Source organism: Lathamus discolor, chromosome 3 (genome assembly GCF_037157495.1).
Source record: "Lathamus discolor isolate bLatDis1 chromosome 3, bLatDis1.hap1, whole genome shotgun sequence".
In the NCBI taxonomy this organism is placed as follows: domain Eukaryota; kingdom Metazoa; phylum Chordata; class Aves; order Psittaciformes; family Psittacidae; genus Lathamus; species Lathamus discolor.
The window spans coordinates 64594845-64617639 of NC_088886.1; the positions used below are offsets into that span (position 1 = coordinate 64594845).

Here is a 22795-nt window from a genome sequence, read left to right on the forward strand (position 1 = left end):
AAGAATATAGCTTTTAGAGAACTTATGATTTAGGCTCTTTTTTGGGGCAGTTAAAAAAAAATGTTGAGACCTTAACATCCCTTTACCTCCCATCTGAAAAGAAAGTAAGAAGTTTTTACACTAATATTTGAGTGTTTGGGAAACATGCTAAAGCAATGACTCTGGAGGACTGAAGCCTTCCTCTGGTAAGTAAACAGAGAGCATGAGGGGAGGTAGATCCTCTGTATGCTGTTTTGCCAGTGTTCTCTCCCAGCATCTCATGCTGTGGGCTCTGTCACAACCTGAAACTAAGTCCCTGACAAAATTCATGGAGTTTTAGGAAGGGAAAATATTCAGGGGATCTTTCACTATATTAGCAGATTTTTCTAGAGTGATTTTTCTATAGTTAGAAAAATACTGAAAATTGTATGCTTAAAAACTGTATTTTTAAGTCTACATTTTAGGTAGCTTTCCACTGTCTCAAGCCTCAGATTCTGCACTGCTAGACGTGATACAATAACTATCACCTTGGTTACTTACACAAGGGAATGCAGAAAAATAGTTATTGTTGATGCAAAATAACACCGCACTGATTTTATTTACATATGCAGTAGTGGATAATACGTGAAATAAGATTTAGGGTGTTTGGGGAAAAATTGCACCACCAGAGAATAATAAATAGTATTATTTGAAGAAAAAACAAATAAAAATGTTATAACTGTTTCTCTTCTGTAAAGTCTGCTTTGCAGTGCTGTCATATCTGTATCTTGTCATTTGTTGATAAGAGACAAGGAATGACCTTCAAGAGTCTCATATGATTGAAGCAGAAGCTGTATTTTAAATCCCACAGCTACAAGCTCCTTTGAGGTGGGATTTGTAACTGGGTTTACACAGAAAAATCAGTCCTGTCTGTGTGCGTAAGGAAGAATTTTGGGAGGAGTGAAGAAAAGATGCAGCTTCGGTTTGCTAGGTAAGTGATTTGGGTTGGGGAAGGTGTGATAGAAGGAAAATAGACCAGCGGTGATCAGTGGCAAGAATACAGGTAGGGGATAGATATCCTGAAGAAATATTTGTATTAGATAATTCTTCAGTACTCCATCATGTATTGAGGGAAAGGAGTGGATTTTGGTGGGAAATGCAGTGCTCAAAAGGAGTTTTTTATGTGGAAGACTTACCTTCTCTAGCAGTTGTCTGAGTTGCCTGCTTTTGGCATCTCTTGAACACAGGTTTTGTTCAGGTGCAACAACAGTGCAAATGCAACGGCCATCAGGATCCTGGGCTGAGCTGTAAACTTGCCACCCTTCCTTGGGGCTAATCTGAGTCTGTAACAACAAAATAATAAGTAAAGGGACCTGAACTGATATTTTGTTGTCATTATTTGAAAACCCACTACCTCAGAGTATTTTTAGTCTTGCAGTATATGCTTGAAGTGAGGTCAACACTCAACAACTAATGAGATTGGTGTTTTCACACTGCTTTATTCTATCTCACACCTCTGTAATGGTTCTTGAGAAGTGTCCAGCACACACTGTTTCCAAGGGTGGATGTGAACAATTTTCAGCTTGTGATTCAGCACAAACTAGATAATTTAAGTCTTTGCAAAGGGATGTTACAGTTTTTCATCAGCAAAGAACAAACATGTCCTTTCAGCCTGAATGGCTTAGACTAATGGAAACAACAAAGACAGGAATGAACAAATCAAAAAGGCCAAAGAGGGAGCACTGCGACACACACTAAGAATTGGCTCAGCAGCAGTTTGGAGTGTGGAGTAGCAGGTTTGCTCTTAAAGAAGCAGCATGCAGAAAACTGTTCTTCATTGACTTCTACTGCACAGACACCAAAGGGAAGAGCAGCTGGCCCCAGGGTAACAATGAGAAGTGTGTGGTTAGTCAAGGGGAATGGTGGCTGTGGCAAGCATGGCACAGTACAATTAAGACATTGCAAGTCCTTCACTAGGACAAATTAATTCTAGAAGTTTCTAACCTGCTCTTTTTTACAGCCACCATGACTGAGAAAGAACACAAACAAAAAAAAAGTCACATTTGCTTACAGAGCAGGTTAACAATGCACTGTAGTTAAAGTCTGTGTGATACCTGGTGAGACTAGGTATCAGTCTGTCTAATGGGATGTATAGAAATCTCTCACAAGAGTGAGAGAAGGCAATAGAATTAGATGATTGAAAAGATGCAGGTGATGGAATTAAAACTAACAGACACCAGAAGTGATTTTTTTTTATTTTGTTTTAAAACTGTAATTTAAAGTTAATATTGCTCATTATTCATTCCTAATAATACAGTACTGCCTATTGAGTTTCATAGTACAGGTGCTAATGGATCCCATGAAGTAATTTTGGGCTGGACACAGTTGGAATCAATTACTAGTTACGTTATAAAACTGTGTTCAGTGTCAGCACTGAGACTGATTATTTAAACTGGCAAGCTTTGATATTGATGCTTTACTGGCTGCTCAGTGCAGAATTAGTTGCAGAGTTCCTCACCTCAGAAGAGGTGCATAGAATCATAGAATAGTTAGGGTTGGAAAGGACCTTAAGATCATCCAGTTCCAACTCCCCTGCCATGGGCAGGGACACCTCACACTAAACCAAGTCACACAAGGCTCTGTCCAACCTGGCTTTGAACACCGCCAGGGATGGGGCATTCACAACTGTCTCTGTAGACTGAAGTTAGAAAACAGCACAGCCTTTCCATCTTCAATGACTCTTCTGAAGAAGTCACTGAAGATAGCAGTGACCTCTTCTACTGTAGTTAACTGAGAAATCAAAATGGTATTTGGGTAAAAGGGTATTGTTCTCCTGTTTTGCAAGGAAAACCAAAGTGCCATAATGTAGATAACTGCAAAAAGAGGACAGCTGAACTTGCCTTCAGGTTTGCTAGAAAAATATATTCAGAGTTCAGTGCTAGATTATACTGCCTCTCCTTACCTTAACTTTTAGGGCTAAGAAAATCTAGTTTAAGACCTGGAGAACAATACAAACTAGACAAAATTACGTCTGCAGAGACTGTTTATTTTGAGCAGCTACTAAAATTGTAAGCTTCAACAAGTGAAGCCTATCAAGGCTGGTAACCCTTGAGAAGTGTAAACTATTCACAGCAGTAGATTTCAGGATACTCTGTAGAACTTATGCCCAGACAGTGTTGTCATGCAAGAGCAAGAAAGCGGAATTCTTGCTGAAGTTCAGGAACCCATTCAGGAGCATAGAGTTTGTGATTATAATTTCTTTAGGACAGAAATACTTCACATGCATTTAAGAAAAATTGTGATATTTGAACCTTATACCTGCTACATTTAGATTGGTAGCAACTGGTTTTGTTACATTCTAGTAAGTTTTCTGAAGTAGAAATGTATGAGATACCAGGATCATGCACAGCCTATAGTAATGCCATTATAATCCAGGCTGTGTAATCAAAGGTACTTACATCATGGGTATCTCTTTTTGGCTTTACCTAAGAGAAAACCCCTGACTTTATTGATTAACTTAGCAGATATTTTCTTATGGTGTCTAACATATGGCTTGATTTGAAAAAGTAACTGCTATTTGAGAAAATATTTCTCACAGTGAGCGACAGGCCCAATCAGGTTATTCGCTGCCTCTGCATAAGTAAGTGCTCAAGTAGTACTCCTACAATTCAGGCTACAGTTTTTTTTGGTATTCTGTGGTTCCATGTATTTGGGCCATTAGGGTTTCTTCATTAATTAGCCTGACAGAGAAAAACAAGTGTGTGTGTAGGTTCTCTGTTACTTTTTCAGTCTGACATTTAACCCCTACCTGAAGTAGAAACTACAGTGACAGGCAGGGAACGAGCTAGAAGGCATCAGAACCTTACAGAACCTACTGAATCTAGTCTTCAGATGCGGGTTTACTGCTGACAGGCCTTGGTAAACAATCAAGAAAGGAAAAAACAAGTGGAGAAGAGCAACAATAATTATACGAGTTCTTGAAAATCTGGAAGAACAGAGTACTACCTATGAAGATGAGTATTAACCATTGCCTTGGCAGGCTGCTGTGCCACAGACTCACTTCACTTACCTCCAAAATATATTGGTATTCACTTGCCCTTTTATATATTCTGATAAAACTCTTACCTCCATTTTTGCTGACAGGACAAATAGCAGTGTGTATGCTTAAATATGGTTGCTTAAATAGAGACAGAGAAAGATCACAGGTTTGTGGTCCTTGGATTTATGCAAAAAGAACCCCATGTGACTGAAGTTCATATTTGTTTTACTTGGTAGACATTGCCAAGCTCAGATAATCCAGTTTTTATGCTCATTTCCCTAGCTACCCCTCCTGAAACACAGAATATGCATGTAACTTCAACCCAATGAGTGCAACGAGCATCGCTGAAATAATACTTTTACATTATAACATCATTTACATCAGCAGCGCTCTCTTGTAGCCAAGGGAAACATGACAGTTTACTTGGAACCTGAACATGTTAACATATATAAACACGTATGTGTTTATGTATTATTATATAATTGTATGTTAGAATAACTAGTATGCATCTTGTCGTCAGTTGCAACTTTAAACTTAGATTTAAATGTGATAGGGAACTTTATTACTTATCATATTGCCACAAGAACTAGCAATATATACTGTTGTTCAATAAGCACAAGTGAAATTTAAGGAAAATAAAAGTGAAATTTTTCTTGTCTTCTCACCAGTTCTTGCTGCTCTAAACCACAACAAATTCTTTCTCACAGCACCATGCAATTAATTTTGCAGTAGTAATATTTAAAGTCTAAATGCAGTGATATTCTGCATGCATTCATCTAATTAACTAAACATCAATGAGTAAATGCATCCTTTTTAGTTACAACTGTAAAGCTAAGTTCTGAGCATAGTGCACTACCATACAAACAGTTAAATTTACATTTTACATAACATAATATTATGTAAACATCTGGTTGCAGTTACACAAAAAGATACAGTGTTGTACTAAGCATTTAGGAAAATGGTGTTCTACTTTAATTTATGGATAACAGTATAGTGTTCCCTCTTGACCATTTTAAGCTCTACTTTAATTTTTAGGCTTCTAATGAGTAGTTAATCACAGCTTTTCTGTAGGTCTTTATTAGCAGAGGCTGCTGTATATGAGCATCAATGATACAAAGTGTTATTTGTGTCATTTGTATTATTCCCATATCAGCCTTCCTAAAATCCTGGAACCCAGCCTTCCAGTAGCAATTTTATTGTGTCTCTAACAGCTATTTATTTGCTTAACTGTACTCTGATAAAGAAAAATAGGAAAGAATCAGACCCCTTCCATATTGTAATGAATACCTAAAATATGAAATTATTAAGACAAAGAGAAACCTACTGCCAGTTTTTTTTTTTTTTTTCTTAATAATGCAATACAATTTTCTGGAACAGCAAACATAAGAAAAAAGGTTGAGACAAGTGAAAAGACATTGCTGACCTATTTTTAGCATTTCATGCTCAAGATGAAGGCATTTGTTCTGAAATATTTAAGGATGCTATTTTAAAATCTTTCTTTTCATAGTAAGATCACAACATGCTCACCAGTGCGCAGATTTATGATGCTCAAAGAGAAGCATGCATGAAGTACTGACAGGAAGATTAGTAGCTTAGAAAGAGATTTACAAAGAGGCAACAAACTAAAGCTTTTGCTGGCACTTAAATACTATTTCAGCATTAAGATGGCTTGCAACACATCAGGGCTACTTACTAGACTGTCTGAAGTGGCAGTTCTGGTGGTGTTTAGTCCTACCAGAGATGGGAGAGTTTGGGACATCCAGTTAGAGATCATTGCCATGGTACTAAGGACAGCACCAAGCTTCAGCAGTGGAGGACTCATTGCTGTGGAGCTAATGAGTTTTCATAGTGACTTATTATCATCCCAGTGCAGGCTGGCAGTGAGAAGCGTGACTGCAGCACAACAGCCACAGCGTGAAAGATCAAGCTACCCAGCTTGAATAATCCATTAAAAACACACATATCCTTATTTGCCCTCTGTCCTTCTGCTCTTACTAACAAATACTTCTATCTCATGTTGACCACTTAGTAAACTAGTTTCTATGCTAATAATCATTGGAGTTTCCAGTGGGAGATGGCATAGGGTCAGTTACCTCTTTATAGGTGCTAGAGAGTCAATTAGCACTGAAGTAGTTCAGTCCTCTCAGCATGGTATGTGTTCCTGTCTGAAATGCAAAAGCCTAATCACAAATCCAAAATCAAACAACCCCCCACTCCTCATCATTGCTTTGGTAGAAATATGCTTAGGTCTGTTTCTAAATATGATACTATGCTTGTCCAAGTGGATGGGGAAGGGTGAGAACTGTCAACCTGCCCATGAAAACATCAGAAGCCTTTTTGAACCTTCCTTGATTCGCTGATCTCACATAAAATTACAAACATCAGTGACTTTATTATTTGCACAGCTTGTTATTAAGATATTTGTTGTTCATAAAAGAATACCGAAGCAGTAAAGATTTTTATTTCTTAGTATTCTTGCTATTTTACAAGGTTTTATACCAAAAGTTATTGCTACACGCAGGGCTGGCAGACCAGCATGTCTTCATTGTCGTTTGGATGGGAACAGAAGACAAATTGTGGGTTGCACATGTAGCATTCTGCGGCTTCTTTTGGTTCCAATCTGCTGTTAAATCTACTCTTCTCTAGTGCTGTGGAATGATCTCCAGGTTCAGTGGCAATTAACCTTTTCCATAAATTTAGCAAGTATAGTGGGGAAAAAAAAAAAAAACAACAAACCTACAACAGAAAGAGAGATTGTAGAAATTATTGTGCTGTTGGGGTAGTTTTTCATTTTTAGGATTATTTTAAAAGGACAAAATGCTGAGCAGGGATTTCTAACCGCAATTATTTTAGAGAGAACTTTCTTTCAAGTTTGCAGAGAGGTAAAAGACTGTATTTTTTCCAGAGGTAGTTATAGACTTTGTTTCTGAATTTGCTTCCAAAAGCATGTATTTTTCTAAAGGTATTTTGTGCTCTGCAGGAACAAAACCTGTAGTGAAACTGGAGTGATGTGTTCCTACAGGAGTGCATGATCATGGATATATTTATTGCAGTTACTAAAACTCTGCAACCAGTTTTTCAGCTTCTCAGAGCTTGTACACCAAATTCAGGCTAGAATTTTCTCTTCCAGCCTTCATTCAGAATTACTTCGATAAATCTGCATTTTAACAAAGACACATTAATTTTGTGAAAAGAAATTGAAAACCAGATTCAGAGCTATTTTATAATCTTACAAGGAGCAACAGAATACAAAGAGACATTTTATGTATCCAAGTATTAAACTTTTGCTGGGAGTCATACAGTAAGGTAAGTTGTGAAATACTCAAAAAACCTAATTCACTGAAGAGATGCATTTGAAAACAGTGAAAGTACATGAATTTGCTTCTATACAGCTGTTTGTAGCTTCTATAGTAAACACTGCAGTAAAAGACCTAAATATGAAAATGATAATTCCATGCTAAATGCAGTAGTTTTATTTCCCTGTATCATCTTGAATGCACGTGCTAGTTTGCATGCGTTTTTGAATTATTTCACATAGTTTGGGTAATTGATACCAAATCTCCTAGGACAAAATAACACAGAAGGGCCATTGTCTCCACAGAACTTGGACTGCTTTCAAAATATTAGCTGATAGTTGGAAACATTCTTCAGGCCTTGGAACAGGCTGCCCAGGGGCAGGGCTGGAGTCACCGTCCTTGGAAGTGTTCACACACTGTGGAGACAAGGCCCTCAGTGCCGTGGGTTAGTGGTGGCCTTGGCAGTGCTGTGGAATGGTTGGAGTTGATGAGCTTAACAGTCTTTACCAACCCTGTTGATTCCATGATTCCATGTTGATGTGTGAATAAGAAAATGCAGGGTTTTTTCTCAGTTCCAAAAAAAGCATCCCATTAAAAAAAATGCTGCACTGGGTCAGTCTCCTTGATCCATTTGGTTCCTTTCTCTAGCAATCCCCAGCAGTGGATGCTTAAACGAGGAGTATAAAAAGAGAACAAACACATAGTAATACTTTTCTTGGTGTTACCTTCCAGCAAACTGTGATAGTTACTGTACCAGAAGTTGTACCTTTGTGTTCTACATTTTTCATGATGCTTTCTTCCATTAATTTCTCAAGTAACTTTTTAACTCATCTGTACTTTTAGAAGGCACAACATCCACTGGCAAGGAGATCCACAGATTGTGTCTTGTGTGAAAAACATACTTATTAGAAGTCCTGATTCGACTGCAAATTTGAAACATCCTAATCTGCAATCTTCCATTGAAAATAAATAAATAAATTATGACCTTCATCTGCTTGCAACAACCAGAATTGCTTCCACCTACTTAATAGAAAAAACCCTTCATCAATGCATTTGGATACTGCAAACACAGTAAGCCCATGAAACAACTCAGTTTTGTTAAATCTTGTAACACTGTTGATACCTTCAGAGAGTCGGTGGTGGCTCTATTTTATGTTGTTCTGTTGACTCTAAAGAAATCAAGAGCAGCAATAGGTTTCATAAGCAACTTATGTAGCAGTGTCTGTACACACCCTCTGGGCTGTGCTCTAGGACCTTGGCCTCCTGCTTGTCTGGAGTAAGCAACTGCTGCAATACACTGCCTCTAGCCAGGCATCTGGGTTTCCTTACTGTGAAAACCAGAGCGCAAAGATGGCTGGTATGTGCTCCATTTCAGACCAGTGTGGCTTGTGGTGGTACAGGCATGTGCTGCTGGATCTAGAACCTCAGAAGCACTCCTGCATTTCACAGTTCTGATTAACTCAGCATATTTCCTGTACTGCAGGACATACATTTCAGAAAAGTTTGGCTTGTGTGATGGTGGTCATTGCATACATTTTTCTGAAGGCAGAGACCCTGTGGCAAGACACCCTTGATACTGAGCCTTGAGACAGAGGTCAGTCAGGCATTACCTCAACATGATGAAGGGCATAGTGAGAAGAGGTGTTTGAGTCTTAGAAACAGTTCCTGTTTCAGTGAAGATAGGCTCAAAGTTGTCCACTGAACAGATGTGGATATTGATCTGTCCAGAATAACATGGAGTTCAGGCTTTTTGCTGAACTGTTGCCCCTCATTGGCAACATTAGTAACACCATCAATTACTTCCAATACAGATTAGGTAACATTTGGCAATGTTGCATCATTTTCTAGTTTTATTGGGTTATTCTGAAGTCCCTCAGCATCCTCACTATACCTAACACAAAAAAAACTACTGCCATTCACAAGTTTTATCACCTTTCTTGTTATATCTTCTTTCAGCAGTTTTATAAGTACATTAATTCCCAAGACATTTCCTTAAGGTAATAACAGATTTGGGTTTTTTTTACCACATTTTGCTGCAGCTGTTAATATTTTGGTTTTCTTCTCTTAAACATTTTCTGTTCCTCAAAGGAACATAATTGGTCCTCTCCTGACAGTTTTAACCTTGGACAAGGCACTTTCAAAAGACAATATAAGGCTTTTCTGAATTTCAGATGAATAATTACTGCTAATTATCTTTAATCCAGCATAGTTTGAACTTCTGCTAAGAACACTATTTGTTTGGTTGAGTATTTCAACTCCTGTGAAAAACACTGGTTATTAATGATTATTCCTAACAGATGACACACTGCTTGGTTCTTGTGACAGTATTCATTAATGTAATTTAGTACTTTATTTTCTTCCAACTAGTTTACCTGCTAAAGAGAAGACCTGCTGCCCTGTGATTCACAGTATTGCTGCTAGATGCATCTTTAAAGAGTGTAGCAAGAGATAATCCTCTAGTACTCTCTGCTGGCTACATAACTTGAAATTACCATATAGTTGGTATCTTGTTGGTATCCCCATGGTGCTGAAGTTAGATTCCCTATTACTGCACAAGGGCTTTAAAAGCATATTTGCACTGCAGTGCAGGGATGCCTGCAAGTTGTAGAGGTCTATGAGAGTTTTCTAATGTAGCTCCAGCCCAGGAGCTAGCAGTAGAGAAGCTTACACTGGAACACTGTAAATTCTAAGTATGTGGCAGCTGTGTCCTATACAGCTGAAAATTTAACGCTAAACTTGGGGTTGTTTACATAGGCTACACCTTTCCCCTAGACAGGGATGTTACTTATTCAGTGTAATAGTTAATATTCTACATATCTAACTTCCTCAGTTCATGAACCTATTTGTCTAATAGTTGATTCAGAGTAATCCCAGACTGGTTTGGGTTGGAAAGGACCTTAAGCTCATCCAGCTCCAACCCTCTGCCATGGACAGGGACACCTTCCACTAGAGCAGGTTGCTCCAAGCCCCTGTGTCCAACCTGGCCTTCAACACTGCCAGGGATGGGGCAGCCACAGTTTCTCTGGGCACCCTGTGCCAGCGCCTCAGCACCCTCACAGGGAAGAGCTTCTGCCTTAGATCTAACCTGAACTTCCCCTGTTTCAGTTTGAACCCATCACCCCTTGTCCTATCGCTACAGTGCCTCATGAAGAGTCTCTCTCTGGTGTCTATTTGCAAGAGAAGGAATATCTGGGAACAGAAAGAGACTGAAAAGTCTACTTTCCTGAGCAGTGGAAATACCAGAACTGTATTTTGTTTGTGTTCTTATCAGAACTGTAAAAATGTCCAAGAATTCTTTCTGTTAAGGAACTAAAAATTTAATTTTAGTTGTATTTTGCCTTAAATATTTGGCTAAATGAAAAAATGGCAAGCAAACAGTAGAAAATTTTGGAGAGAAATACATCTGAAATCACAAAAATCTTGCCAGAAACCACAGAAAAACCGAAGAGTTACTCTCCTGTTGTTAGGAAGTAGAAATCAAACTTTATGATCTGTGTTTCAGTTCAGTTCAGCTCTGCTTTGCTTTTATTTTTAAAGGCCCCGCCCCCTGTGTAATTTCACATTTCTAGTCTACAAACTGCCATGAAGTAGTTTTCTAAAGAAGAGCTAGAAAGTAATAGCAGTTCTAAAACCTGAGCATTGTTCTTTATCACCCTGAAATTTCTACTAGTATGAGAGCTTCCCCTTTTCATAGCTGACGTCTCTCGAAGTCAGTAAAAACTAAAGTATTTATATGGAATAACTACAGATGCCATCTTTTGATCTTACGTAAAAGTATTTGAATCTGTAACAATTCCAGTTTTGTCAGGGTTATTCTATACCAGTCCTGTAATATTCAATTAGTGTATTATAAATTATTAGGGATATTAAAGGTATTCTTAAGGTCTTATATGAATGCCTTTATTTATTTTTATAATATAAGAAACTGGAGACTCTTCTAGTCTCTGTTGTTTACTTCCACTTTGAGACCTTGTGACATTTTTATATGGGTTAAATAAAGTCTAATGTAAATGAGAATACAGCCTAATGTTATGTTAGTAAAACTGAGGTATGACAATCTCTGTCTTATAAAAAATAATTAATGTCAGTATTAGGAATATCAGCTAGCAAATGTCCTGAGAGTCAGCAATATGTGAGCACACACATAAATAAATGCATATATGAAGTACCTCCTTGTGGAGGAAAAGAAACAGCGATTGTGAGAAAGACAAAGTGGTGCAGTTCAGCAGCAGCCACTTAAACCTGATGTCATCTTATTTAATGTGTGTGAGAAAAAAAAACAGAAAGTTACCTCCTTCCCAAATATTTCTTACAATTCTAAATCCTGTTCACGGATAAATGCTAAAAAGGCTTTGCTTAAAACCTTGCATTTTGTGCAGATAGCAATCCAATTCCATCCTCATGGCTCAGATGTCTTAAATAGTTTCCTTTGAAGCAAAGCAAATTCAGGATTCTTAAATCTCAGGAAGTTTGTACTTTGACAGGTTAGGTTTAGAAAGTAAGCTCAAGCATAAAAGCCAAAGCTTTCCTTGTTACAGTGTTGTCCTATATTGTACAGAGTTCTTTTTCTACATGTGACATATTGTAACGGTTACTCAGCAGTACATAGATTTAAAGTAGTATGTCAGTACATTAGTCATATTCCTGAGCATTATTATTTATTCACATAAGGTTAATGCATGTATAAAGCAAAGTTCTCAGAATATGAATAGCAATTAAAATTCATCCAGCTGCAGGTGGACTGAGAGAGTACATCTTTGTCCTTTGCCAATTCCAAGTCTCTGAATTTAGAAACCTTGAGAAACCATTAGCTTCTTCATCTAACAATTGTTCTGTTCAACAAAGTAAGACTTTTGTTACTTGTGAGTAGTAATATACCTGTTCTTTGTAAGAGCAGACTGAGAGGTATGTGCCTTTTATACAGAACTTGCTTTCACCCGGTCATCTGTGCATACACAGTGACATTCTTCAGTCAGGCATCTCCACTGATAGTACAAGAATTGAGCAAGGGATTTTTAAACTCTGTTGACCATTACATGCTTCTATACTAGTGCTTTTGAGGTGACATGCTTTCTGAAGTGAACTTTCCTAAATTCCTTGTTAATTGGAACAGCTGGTGAAAAAATGGGCAGGGAAGGACTAACTGAAATGAAACCAAAGACTTCTTCAGTTGATTTCCTACCATTTTGATTTTCAATAACATTTATATCAGACACTCAGTAAAACCTCATTAGCATTGCAAAAATGTGTGATATGATGATAGATCAAATGGGAGAAAAAGAGTTTAGTGAAATCACCCTTTTCTGTTCTGTCCTCTTTGCAATCAAGGTTATTCATGCTAACTCATAAAGTTTCTTTTCTAAATATAAAGAGACGTGTTTTCTTTGTAGAGAGTGACTAACGATTGTGCCGCGAGTTCTTTTCCCTTTAACACAAGTTGGGAATCTGATGCTTTTGGAGGACCTTGGGATCCTTCCTCTTCCTATGAACATCCACAGAAGGGCAGGGTGCAGTGTTGCATGGGCACTGCAGAGTACTACAGTTAAGATGTTCTTCTGAAAACTGTAGGGGTAAATAAAATGTGTTTTCATCTTGATTGTCATTTTCCTGAAAATACATGATGCCAATTTTGTGAGTTTTGATATGGATGATAAAGATTTTTGCATATGGGTGAGAAGCAAGATTATAAAAACTAGTTTGAACATGAAAAGCTTGCAATAACTCATAATACTAGCAGGGGGAAGGAAAAGAAAGCTGCAAGGAGGAAGAGACAGGGAAAAAAAATGCAGCTGAAAGTACTGTGAGATACTTAGTGATCAGATATTAGAGACTGGTGTCTCTTTGCTCCTAACTTGTCACTTGAATGTGACAAAAGAAAGATACCTAGAAGACAGGCAATCCAAAACACCTTTTTATAAATTTAGTATTTATGCATAGGACATTGTGTCCATCCTCAGCATGATCATTCTGTCCCCTTGGGTATAATGATTGCTGTGTGAGGGTTGACATCCTTGCTTGAGAATTAACAAAATCCTGAACTGGTTAATATTCTAAGTATTGGAAGTTGCCTCTTGTGAAAGAAATAATTTGTATCCTGACTTTCATAGAATAATAAAATGGTTAGGGTTGGAAAGGACCTTAAGATCCCACGGGCAGGGATACCTCACACTAGACCATGTCCCCCGAGGCTCGTCCAACCTGGCCTTGAACACTACCAGGGATGGGGCAGCCACAGCTTCTCTGAGCACCCTGTGCCAACGCCTCAGCACCCTCACAGGGAAGAGCTTCTGCCTTAGATCTAACCTGAACTTCCCCTGTTTCAGTTTGAACCCATCACCCCTTGTCCTATCGCTACAGTCCCTAATGCAGAGTCCCTCTTGCATCCTTGTAGCCCCCTTCAGACACTGGAAGATGCTCTGAGGTCTCCATGCAGCTTCTGTTCTCCAGGCTGAACATCCCCAACGTTCTCAGCCTGTCTTTATACAGAAGGTGCTCCAGCCTCTGATTGTGGCCTCTTCTGGACTTGCTCCAACAGCTCCTGACAGTTGCAACACTTAGCAACTATTAGGAGAGGACATGTTCTTTTGACTAGAAATGAGTGATGCACATTGAAAGTTCTCTTAAAACTAGGCACAGAAAATTGTGAGCAATGTAGAATATTTCTTCAAACTTGTGGAAGATAAAAACTGGAGAGGTAGTCTGAGCAACTATGTTCATAATGGCTTGCATGGTGGTACTTGAAGGTGAATCATTTCAATACTTGTGATTCTTCACTGTTTAATGTGTTATCATTTATCCCATATTTCACGTGTCTCTAAACCAGCCATTGAATTCTGCTCTCTGAGTTAGAAAGCTGTGGTCTCAGACTAGCGATGATGTGACTAGTGATTTTCCAGTTCTTACAGAACATGACTGCAGCAGTTGAGGAAATGGTAGAAAATGGCTGGGCTTCCTGTTGCTTTGCAGTCATGCAGTGGAAGAATGTTCGATACTACAGGCTATGGCAGAGAGAGAGAGAACAAAGCTTTTACAGCACAGTAAGCACTTCTGACATCAAACTGATCAATGCCTTATCCCTCACAAAAGGCTTACATTTCAGCTTCGTGATCCAAAGTATTCTAAAAATAAATATCGGTAAACACAAGTCACATGACACTCATTCTTTTATAGTTGCAATTTATGACTAAAGGAAACAAGGTCACTCAGAATTTACTGGCTGGAATTTTGCAGTTCTATGGGGTTTTGGGAGCTGACAAGGGGAGTACAAATGCTGAAGACTGAAGTGATACCACATTAGAAGCCTTCTGTTTACTGACACTCTCCATAGGGACTGTAGCGACAGGACAAGGAGGAATGGGTTTAAACTTAAACAGGGGAAGTTCAGGTTAGACCTAAGGTAGAAATTCTTCCCTGTGATGGTGGTGAGACGCTGGCACAGGGTGCCCAGAGAAGCTGTGGCTGCCCCATCCCTGGCAGTGTTCAAGACCAGGCTGGATGCAGGGGCTTGGAGCAACCTGCTCTGGTGTGAGGTGTCCCTGTCCATGGTAGGGGGTTGGAGCTGGATGAGCTTAAGGTCCTTTCCAACCCAAACCAGTCTGGGACTGTATGATTTTCAAAATGTGTTTTCAGCAATTCAACTCTACAGCTGTTTTATATCATCTCCATTTAATCCCTGTGTGCAGCCATAAGCCTGTGTTTGTAGTATCAAAATTAAAAACTGTAGAGATGATGATGATGATTATTATTATTTCACACAGGTAAACAGTCTGAAATGTGCAAAGAGTGGGCATCAATAGCAGCTTATAAGTAAAGATTTCATTTCCAGAGAAAAAGGTTTCTGCCGGCAAGGAGTTCAGTGCAGGCTTTTTTCTTTCTAGCTTGAATTAGGAGGAATCCACCAATTCAGAATGACAAAGTCAGTGAGTTTTTCAAGGCCTGCTTAGCAATGTGACTGTGAAGAAAAAAATCCACAGGCTTAGCTAATGAAGTTTTTACATAAGCGTTTAGATCTCATTAACAAAAAGGGCCAAGATTTTGGTTAATGAAATCATTTACATAACTTTCAAGGTTTCATACGAATTTTACAGGGAGATTTAATGAACTCATTAGCAAATGACGGATTAAAAAATGGAAGATTTCTACTAAATCTTGTAATGAGTTTCTGCAGTTTGGCCAACAGTGATGCAGAAAGTGAAGGAACTGTTTGCACATGGGCAAAGAATAACTTTGGACCTACAACTTGTGCTGGAGAAAATTTAAAAGCCATGCACAAACTTGTCTCAACAATCCCAAGATAAGAAAAGGAAATTTCAGTCCAAACTACTGTAAAACTCATGAAGGTAAGACCTGCTGCACTGTCAAAGAATACACAGCATTTTCACTAAGCAAAATCCCTATGCTCTTCAGGTCTGAAACCTAAATTATCTGCAGAGGAAAAGTTGTAAATAATTGTTGCGATAGCACAATATCTTAAAAGTGAGAGGACTAAACTACAGCCAATTACACAGTTCACCTGAGATGCTGATTTGGATTTCACTGAAGCTTAAGTTCCAGACTATATGGTATGAACTTTTCTGTATATTAAAAGGTGAAAAAAAATCAGTCATATTCCATAATACAGAATACAGTATTCAAGATCCAGATATATAACTGTAGTCCTCTTGCACCCAAGCCATTCATGTATCATTCTTTCATATGCTGAAAGTAACTGAGAGTATTGATACACTAGTTGTCTAGAGAGAAAATCTAATGAAATTGTGTCATCAATATTGCTGCAGCTAAAGGTGAAAGTCTTTAATCATAGGGAAGTATTTTTCTGGATGATTTCTGTGAACTACCATTTAGTATCATGAGTTGTAATAATGCCTTTCATAAACAAACACAGCATCATCATTTTGGTCTCAACAGTGAGCAGAAACGCTTTAATTTTTACCTGGTATCCCAGTTAATACAAACATCCCAGGCACAATGTGTGCTCTATTGATGTATCTATACTGTATTGCTTAGAGGGGTGAAACTGTCTTTTTAAGTATCTTGATAGCAAAAGAGAATTAAGAAATGCTGTAAAGAAGTAGAGATTATATTTTCAAATGTAGTTCGGGAGGAGAAAATGATGAAGTATTTAATATTTCAAGAATGAATTTAAATATATACTCTTTTCAGGCACTTCTAGATATAAGGAAGGTGATGATTGCTGGTGGGCTTAAAATGTTTAGTAATTGAATTCTCATGAAATGAACCTAGCTTCCTTTTTATTATTAGAAGCATTATTTGTCTTGCATTAGTGTGTTTCTGGCCATGATTCAGATCTCTTGCTTTTAAAAAGCATCAAGACGTTAAATCATAACAGTAAAAACTATTAACATGAAACTGGAAAAGAAATGGGTACATTTGCCAATTTGTCAAAGCGCTGGTGATGTTAAGGCAATTAAATAGCAATAAAAAAGCACTAAGATCCATCACTGTTAGCCTTGGAAATTGGTTTTAAATTTATAACAAGAATAAAATGATTTAAAAACTACATAAAAAGAGATGGTTTGACAGAAATAGGGAGATGCTGAAGAAAACAGTGCAGAGGTCAAAAGTAGAAAGCCGAAGAAACTGCGTTTCACATATACTGTTTATTGAATTTTCACTTTTGATGGACTAACAAATTATAATAGATTTGTTTTCTTATGAATATAACACATAGTCAATCTGTCCCAAATAAGGAAAAAAGTGATTCCAGATGGAACGTAACTCAGTGCTTAGGGAAAATATTTGTCTTTCTGGGGCCAGATGGGATGCCATAGGGCTATTTGCAAGGATTTTGTGTTTTGGTTTTCAGGGAAATGCCTGCTGCCTGTGTTCTTATTTCTCATAGCTTTCTTGCAGGCAAAGGGGAAGGTAAGAGCCAAAGGAGCAAGGAAAGTAGAAATATTGATGCATGACTTTAGCAGTGCACGGTCAGTAATAACAAGAAAACTTGGCAAACAGGTATATAGGAAGAGATAATTTTCAAGATTCCTGCCTAGGAAATCCTATTTTGATGATAATGCAACTTTTTCTGCTTGATAGTGCTAGTCTGCAATCTTTGTAGTCTTGCCTAAAAGGGTAAGTAAGTGTTCTCATCCATCATCAGCAACTATGACTTTGAAATTATCTGAGCTGACTTTTTTGAAAGGGGTGACCAAGATGTGACATACTTATTCCAGCCAGGTTAAGCAAGCTTTGTGTTCCTAAACTGTACCAGGCTTAGGAATGTTAATCTACCATAAAAATAAATGGATGTGTTTAAGTCAGTAAAATTAATGCTCTTGGATTTAATGTTTTCTGTAGGTCAAGTACGGTAGAACTGTGGATATACTGTAGACTAAGATGGTGTCAGGTTTAAACAGCTTCTCTACAGGGGGTTATTTTATGAACAACCATAATGCAGTTTCATTATCTGAGCAGCATGAGCTGTTGACAGGAATGGATGTTTTTAAGAATTTAAGTCTTTTATTTGAAAGTAATTGGTCCCAAGCTTTGCCCCCTGCTTTCACCTTTGAACACATTAGCTGCTAGGGTAAAACAAGTTTGAATGTGTAATGGTTGGGTTCAAAATGTATGCCACAAACTGTTAAACAATGGCTCCCAAATGTAAGTTGCATTTAGCATTGGACTTGGCAGTGCTGGGGTAATGGTCAGGATTGATGATCTTGAAGGTCTTTTCCAACCCACTTGATTCTATGCTTCTAAGATGTTGGCTTTGTCAGTAGAAATAAAACCCAGTACACAAGCATTAGCTTGTTGCAGCTTATCACTTACTGTAGACCGCTTAGGAAACAGACTCCTGCAGATCTTCAGTCTGATGCAAGCGATGACCACTTCAGGCTGAAGACTGTTAATAATACTTTTCTAAATTATGTCAATTGAGAGCTATTTTCCGTTTAACTCCCACGTGCATGTTTTACAGATAACACATGTCATTTCCTGAAAGGCACTTCAATAAAACCTGGCTTGAATTTATACCATGTTTTCCTGAAGAATTTAAATGGAGTTTTAAAATCAAGTGCTAAATTCAAGAGTCACTTAATTAAGTGACAGTCACTTTGCAAATGGTTTTTGCTTCTTATAGTCAAATAATCAAAATCAGTTTACAGGCAAAACGTGACTTGCATGATTTGCACAAGAGGTATGTCACAAATCTTTTGGCTTGGATAGATAACCTTTGCTGCCATTGTTCAGCTCTGCTCTAGACTTCGAGGGTTCTGATTCACTGGTCAGTGTACTAAGGATGCAGTTACTCAATGAGTTAAAGGGAACCTCAGTAGATAAAGTTAGTGACATACACGTTTTTTTCATCTGTAGTGGGATGAATTAAAAATATCCTGATGAATTTAAAACATTAAACTTATCACTGGAGATTTTGTTAAATGACTTTGAGACCAAAAGAAACATTTTGGAATGTTCCCTTTTAATCAGTTATTAATATGTGAAAGAGAGAAGTCCTTAGGTTGGAAATTCCTTTTTGATCCACAAAAAGCTTGTCAATCAAGTAATTTTACATACATTTAATGATTTATTAGTAACACAAATGGATATTTTGGGCTGAACAACAAATTCTCATTTCAAAGAACTTTGAAGAAATACCGCTTAGACACTTTAATTCTTTGGAAAAATTGATAAAGACTTGAAATATACTTTATTGGTTTTTAACAGGGTACTGTGTATAACCATATTCTAAATGCAAAACAAACTATGGGAATGCATGGGAAAGCAGCCTAGAAACCCACACTTGACTGGGGACATTCAAGCAATCTTGTTTTATCCTGCAATCTAACCAAATGTTTTGCTGTTGGAAGTCTGTCCTGTTTGTTATCTGCTCAGATACATGTCTGAGCTGTACAGAAGAAGCTGTTTACAGTTCTTATGCATTTTTGATTCTTCAGAACTCACAGTTATGGTGTCCTAATCAATATAAATTGCCAAATTTTTCCCTTAGAAAACTGTTTTCTCTAACTCTATTAGTTGGTTTAATAAATTATGCGACCTCTTAAAAAAAAAAATTGAACTGTTTATGTACATACATGGATGTAGAACACTCCCTTAACAAGAATTAGTTTTCTATGTTACAGTTTGCTTTCATGGATTGGGAATATTGGTTTCAAAATCAGATTCCCAAATCTAGATCTCTTTTCAGAACTCTGCAATCTGGCTCCAGATTTTTCCATCTTTCTTAGCAGGGTCAAATATTTTTCTAGGAGTTGCAGTTTGAGGGTACCTGTATTAAGAAATCGAGGTATCGGAGTGTAGACTTTGATGTGCTAAGGTCCAAGCCTTCCTAGTACAGACTTTCCTAGTAGTTCCTTGAGGGTGTGATTAATTGCCTATAAATAAATGCAGTAAGTTTAGATAGCAAAACACAAAGCAGTCTCCCAAGCTATGTTCCTTGATGACTTTCATCCCTGCTATGAATTCCCAGATGTATGGGAAATGTCATGGCTATAAGTCCCTTGAGCTGATCAGCAGTACCAAAGACAAACAGAATATATTGGACTTGTGTTTCTTTCAACATGTAACAAGATATAATACATAAATGAGCTAATTTATCTGATGCCGTCCTTTCTCAATGCATATTGTTAACTTGAAACAATTAAATGGAGGTCAAGGTAAGGCCCAGGCAAACTACTTCAAGTGGTTTAAAATAACAATAGCTTGGTCATGAATACAGAAGAAAGTATGTCTGACTCCTGTAGTCTTGAATGGAGCACTTCTTTCAAGCCTCAAATGTGGGATTATAGACAGTTCTACCCTGAACATGAGAGTAATAAGGCAAAGAAAACTACTGTAGCTGAAAATGGAGCTCTTTCACAGGGAGAATGAAACAGAAGGATAAGAACTAAGGCTGACATAAATCAAGAAACACTCTTTCTGGTTTCTGTTGGGATGCTTTGGGACTCTTAAGCTGTCCTGCACTGCCTGAGAAAAGATGTCGTAGCATGGGGAGATCGCTGGGTTATATGACTCCTTGCTCACTGTCTTTGTGGACCTCTCAGATAATCACTTTTTAGCATCACAGGCTTCAGACAGTTCTGATTCATGTTATGATAAGCCAGTTCTCCTGGCAACATCAAGACTGCTGTACTGCAGATGATATATGACCCTTCTGCTCTGGTCTTTTACTGGATACAAGTCAGTGGTTCCTGAAAAGCAAACCTGTAATCTTTAGGAAATTGCAGCACAAATGCCAGCCTTTAGAACCGAGAGTCTTAAAGGAAAAGGACCAGTGTGTTACTGTTTCTTCCAAGTTAATTATCAATAGTAAAGGAGTGCGCACATATCACTAAAAAATCTTGCATATGATAGTGCTTTTTGGTGGTTTTTATTCCATACATTAATTTATCACACTACCCAAGTCTGAGTTGTACTAAACCACAAAGGAATGTATATGAATTAAAATTTCTATGACTAGTACCCAGCTAAACATCTTTCATTGCAATCAACAATTGGAGAGATTTCCCTGCTACAAGTTGACTATTTAATCCATGAAATTATGAAAGAAAAACATTTATTTCACCTTATGGAACCACTGGTTGTTATTTCAACACCTATTTTTTCCTGGTCACGATACAGATTCATGGATACCCTGTAATTAAAGGAATATGCTCAAGATTGCAAATATGGGTTCTGCCACTGCTCTTGTAGTAATACAGAAATTACTGGTTACTCGCAGGAATTGAAAGGAGCACTTAGAATTGAGGAAACTGTACTGCAACTTTTAAAAGAGTTTTGTAAAACATAATATGAAATTCTAAAACTGTGCCATCATTTCAATCCATTAGTACATTGGTTACTTGCAACATTATGTGATCAAACACCATTGAATTCAAAGATACTTAGTTGTGGCTTAGTGGGTTTCTGAAATAGAACCACTGAGATAAACCTTTCCAGGCAAATGTGTCTTGTCCTGTGCAAAAGAGAAGAGTACTTCCAGAGGACAGCAACACTCCTGCTTTCTGACTAAGACCTTTCACAGTGCTGTGGAATGCTGTAGATGCATCAGTGAGAACAGCTGGGGTTTTTACAAGAAGCATCCTATCAGTTGAAATATATGTACTCTAAGAAACTTTTCTGGGAAACAGAGGGAAAATCACTACTTTCTACTATGGTCTTTTAAAAATACAGTACAAGCTATCATCTTTTGTAATTGAGGCAATGCTAACGTAGAAATTCAGGAACTGGAAATACTTAAAGCCTAAAGAGACAATAAGGCATGCCAGGCAACATATAATTTGCAACATTTTTCACAGCACTGACTTGATCATTTTTCCCCCCTTGCTTTTCCATTGCATAGTGGTTTAGATCTACTTCATCCCACCTGCACATTCCATCAGAGAGCGCAGTGCATAGGTACAAGTTATGAGTAAGGACTTTGTAATGCTTAGATGATAAATTCAGTAAGTGATTTTGAAGATTTTAGAGCAAAAGGGAAGAGCTGCGTGCCCTGAAGTCTTTGTTAGAGATGAATTCCTACTTAAGAAAAAGGTCTCATGACATCCTCTGCCAGCATAAAGCACTCAAAGGGTAATTTCAGCTGTATTTTTAGGGTGATACAGGACGAGGAGTTTATGATACAATTGTGTTAAATGGTTCGGTTTTGGTGAATAGATTAAATCTCCTTTTTAGCTTCTGTGTATAGGTTATGTTCTATGATTCTGTGGTAGTTCTGATGGAGGTAGGAGTGCAAGATTTCTTCCTTGGTGGAGTTAGTGAACTGGGAAGGAGAAAATTTTCAGAAGTACCTGAGAGACTTATCCTTTTTTCATGAGTTTGAAGTCCCCTCAAACACCAAAAATGAGCTATGTTCTTAGAGGCCAGCAGCGTCACAGAAAGGGAACTCTTCTGATACAACTGACAAGAAACTAAGACACAAAAGTCAGGAACTATCGAGCAGGCTGTGGTCTGCTAAACCCAGAACAACTGAGGCATCTAAGTATAGATAAATCAGCTGTGCCACCTTCTTAAAACAGTAGTTTGTTTGATAAATTTTAAATCTCTTTGAAGACAATAGTTTACGTTTGTGTTTGTATGTGAGCTCAGTCTATGAACTGCAGAGATGGCATAACAAAGGTTAATGGAGTGCTCAGGTTCACGTAACTCCTATGAATTAGAAATAACTTACTAAAACAGAGGAGGCTCAACAAAATCAAATCTAAAAATACTTCATGCAGAGTTCGTGGTGGACTAAATAATACTTCCAGTCAGCTGCAATGCAATTTTGCCAAACAGATAAAACAAATGCCAAGGAAGTGTCAGGGTGCACAAAGGAAGGGTTCCTTCCTCCTCCAGTTGATACAGGAATATACATTCCTGAAATCTATCATAATTTGAAGTCAAACACACAAATAACGTTCTCTCCCTTATTTTGGTAAACACTGGCAGCATTATGAACTCAGCATTAGATTGTGAAATCAGCTGTGAGACTGATGAGGAGAGTAAGGAAGAATGAGTCCTGTTCTTTTGTTCCTCCCACAGAGTG

The 22795-nt window shown here is 37.8% G+C and overlaps 1 protein-coding gene across 2 annotated transcripts in view; it reads right to left on the minus strand.

Annotated features, from left to right (window-relative positions):
* OLFM3 (olfactomedin 3) overlaps nucleotides 1-22795 on the minus strand; it is a 58279-nt gene that overhangs the window by 15758 nt on the left and 19726 nt on the right. For both annotated transcript variants that reach the window (XM_065672713.1, XM_065672712.1), the window contains exon 2: nucleotides 1155-1301. In XM_065672713.1, the coding sequence (XP_065528785.1) occupies nucleotides 1155-1301 (147 nt within the window). The remainder of the gene's footprint in view (nucleotides 1-1154; nucleotides 1302-22795) is intronic.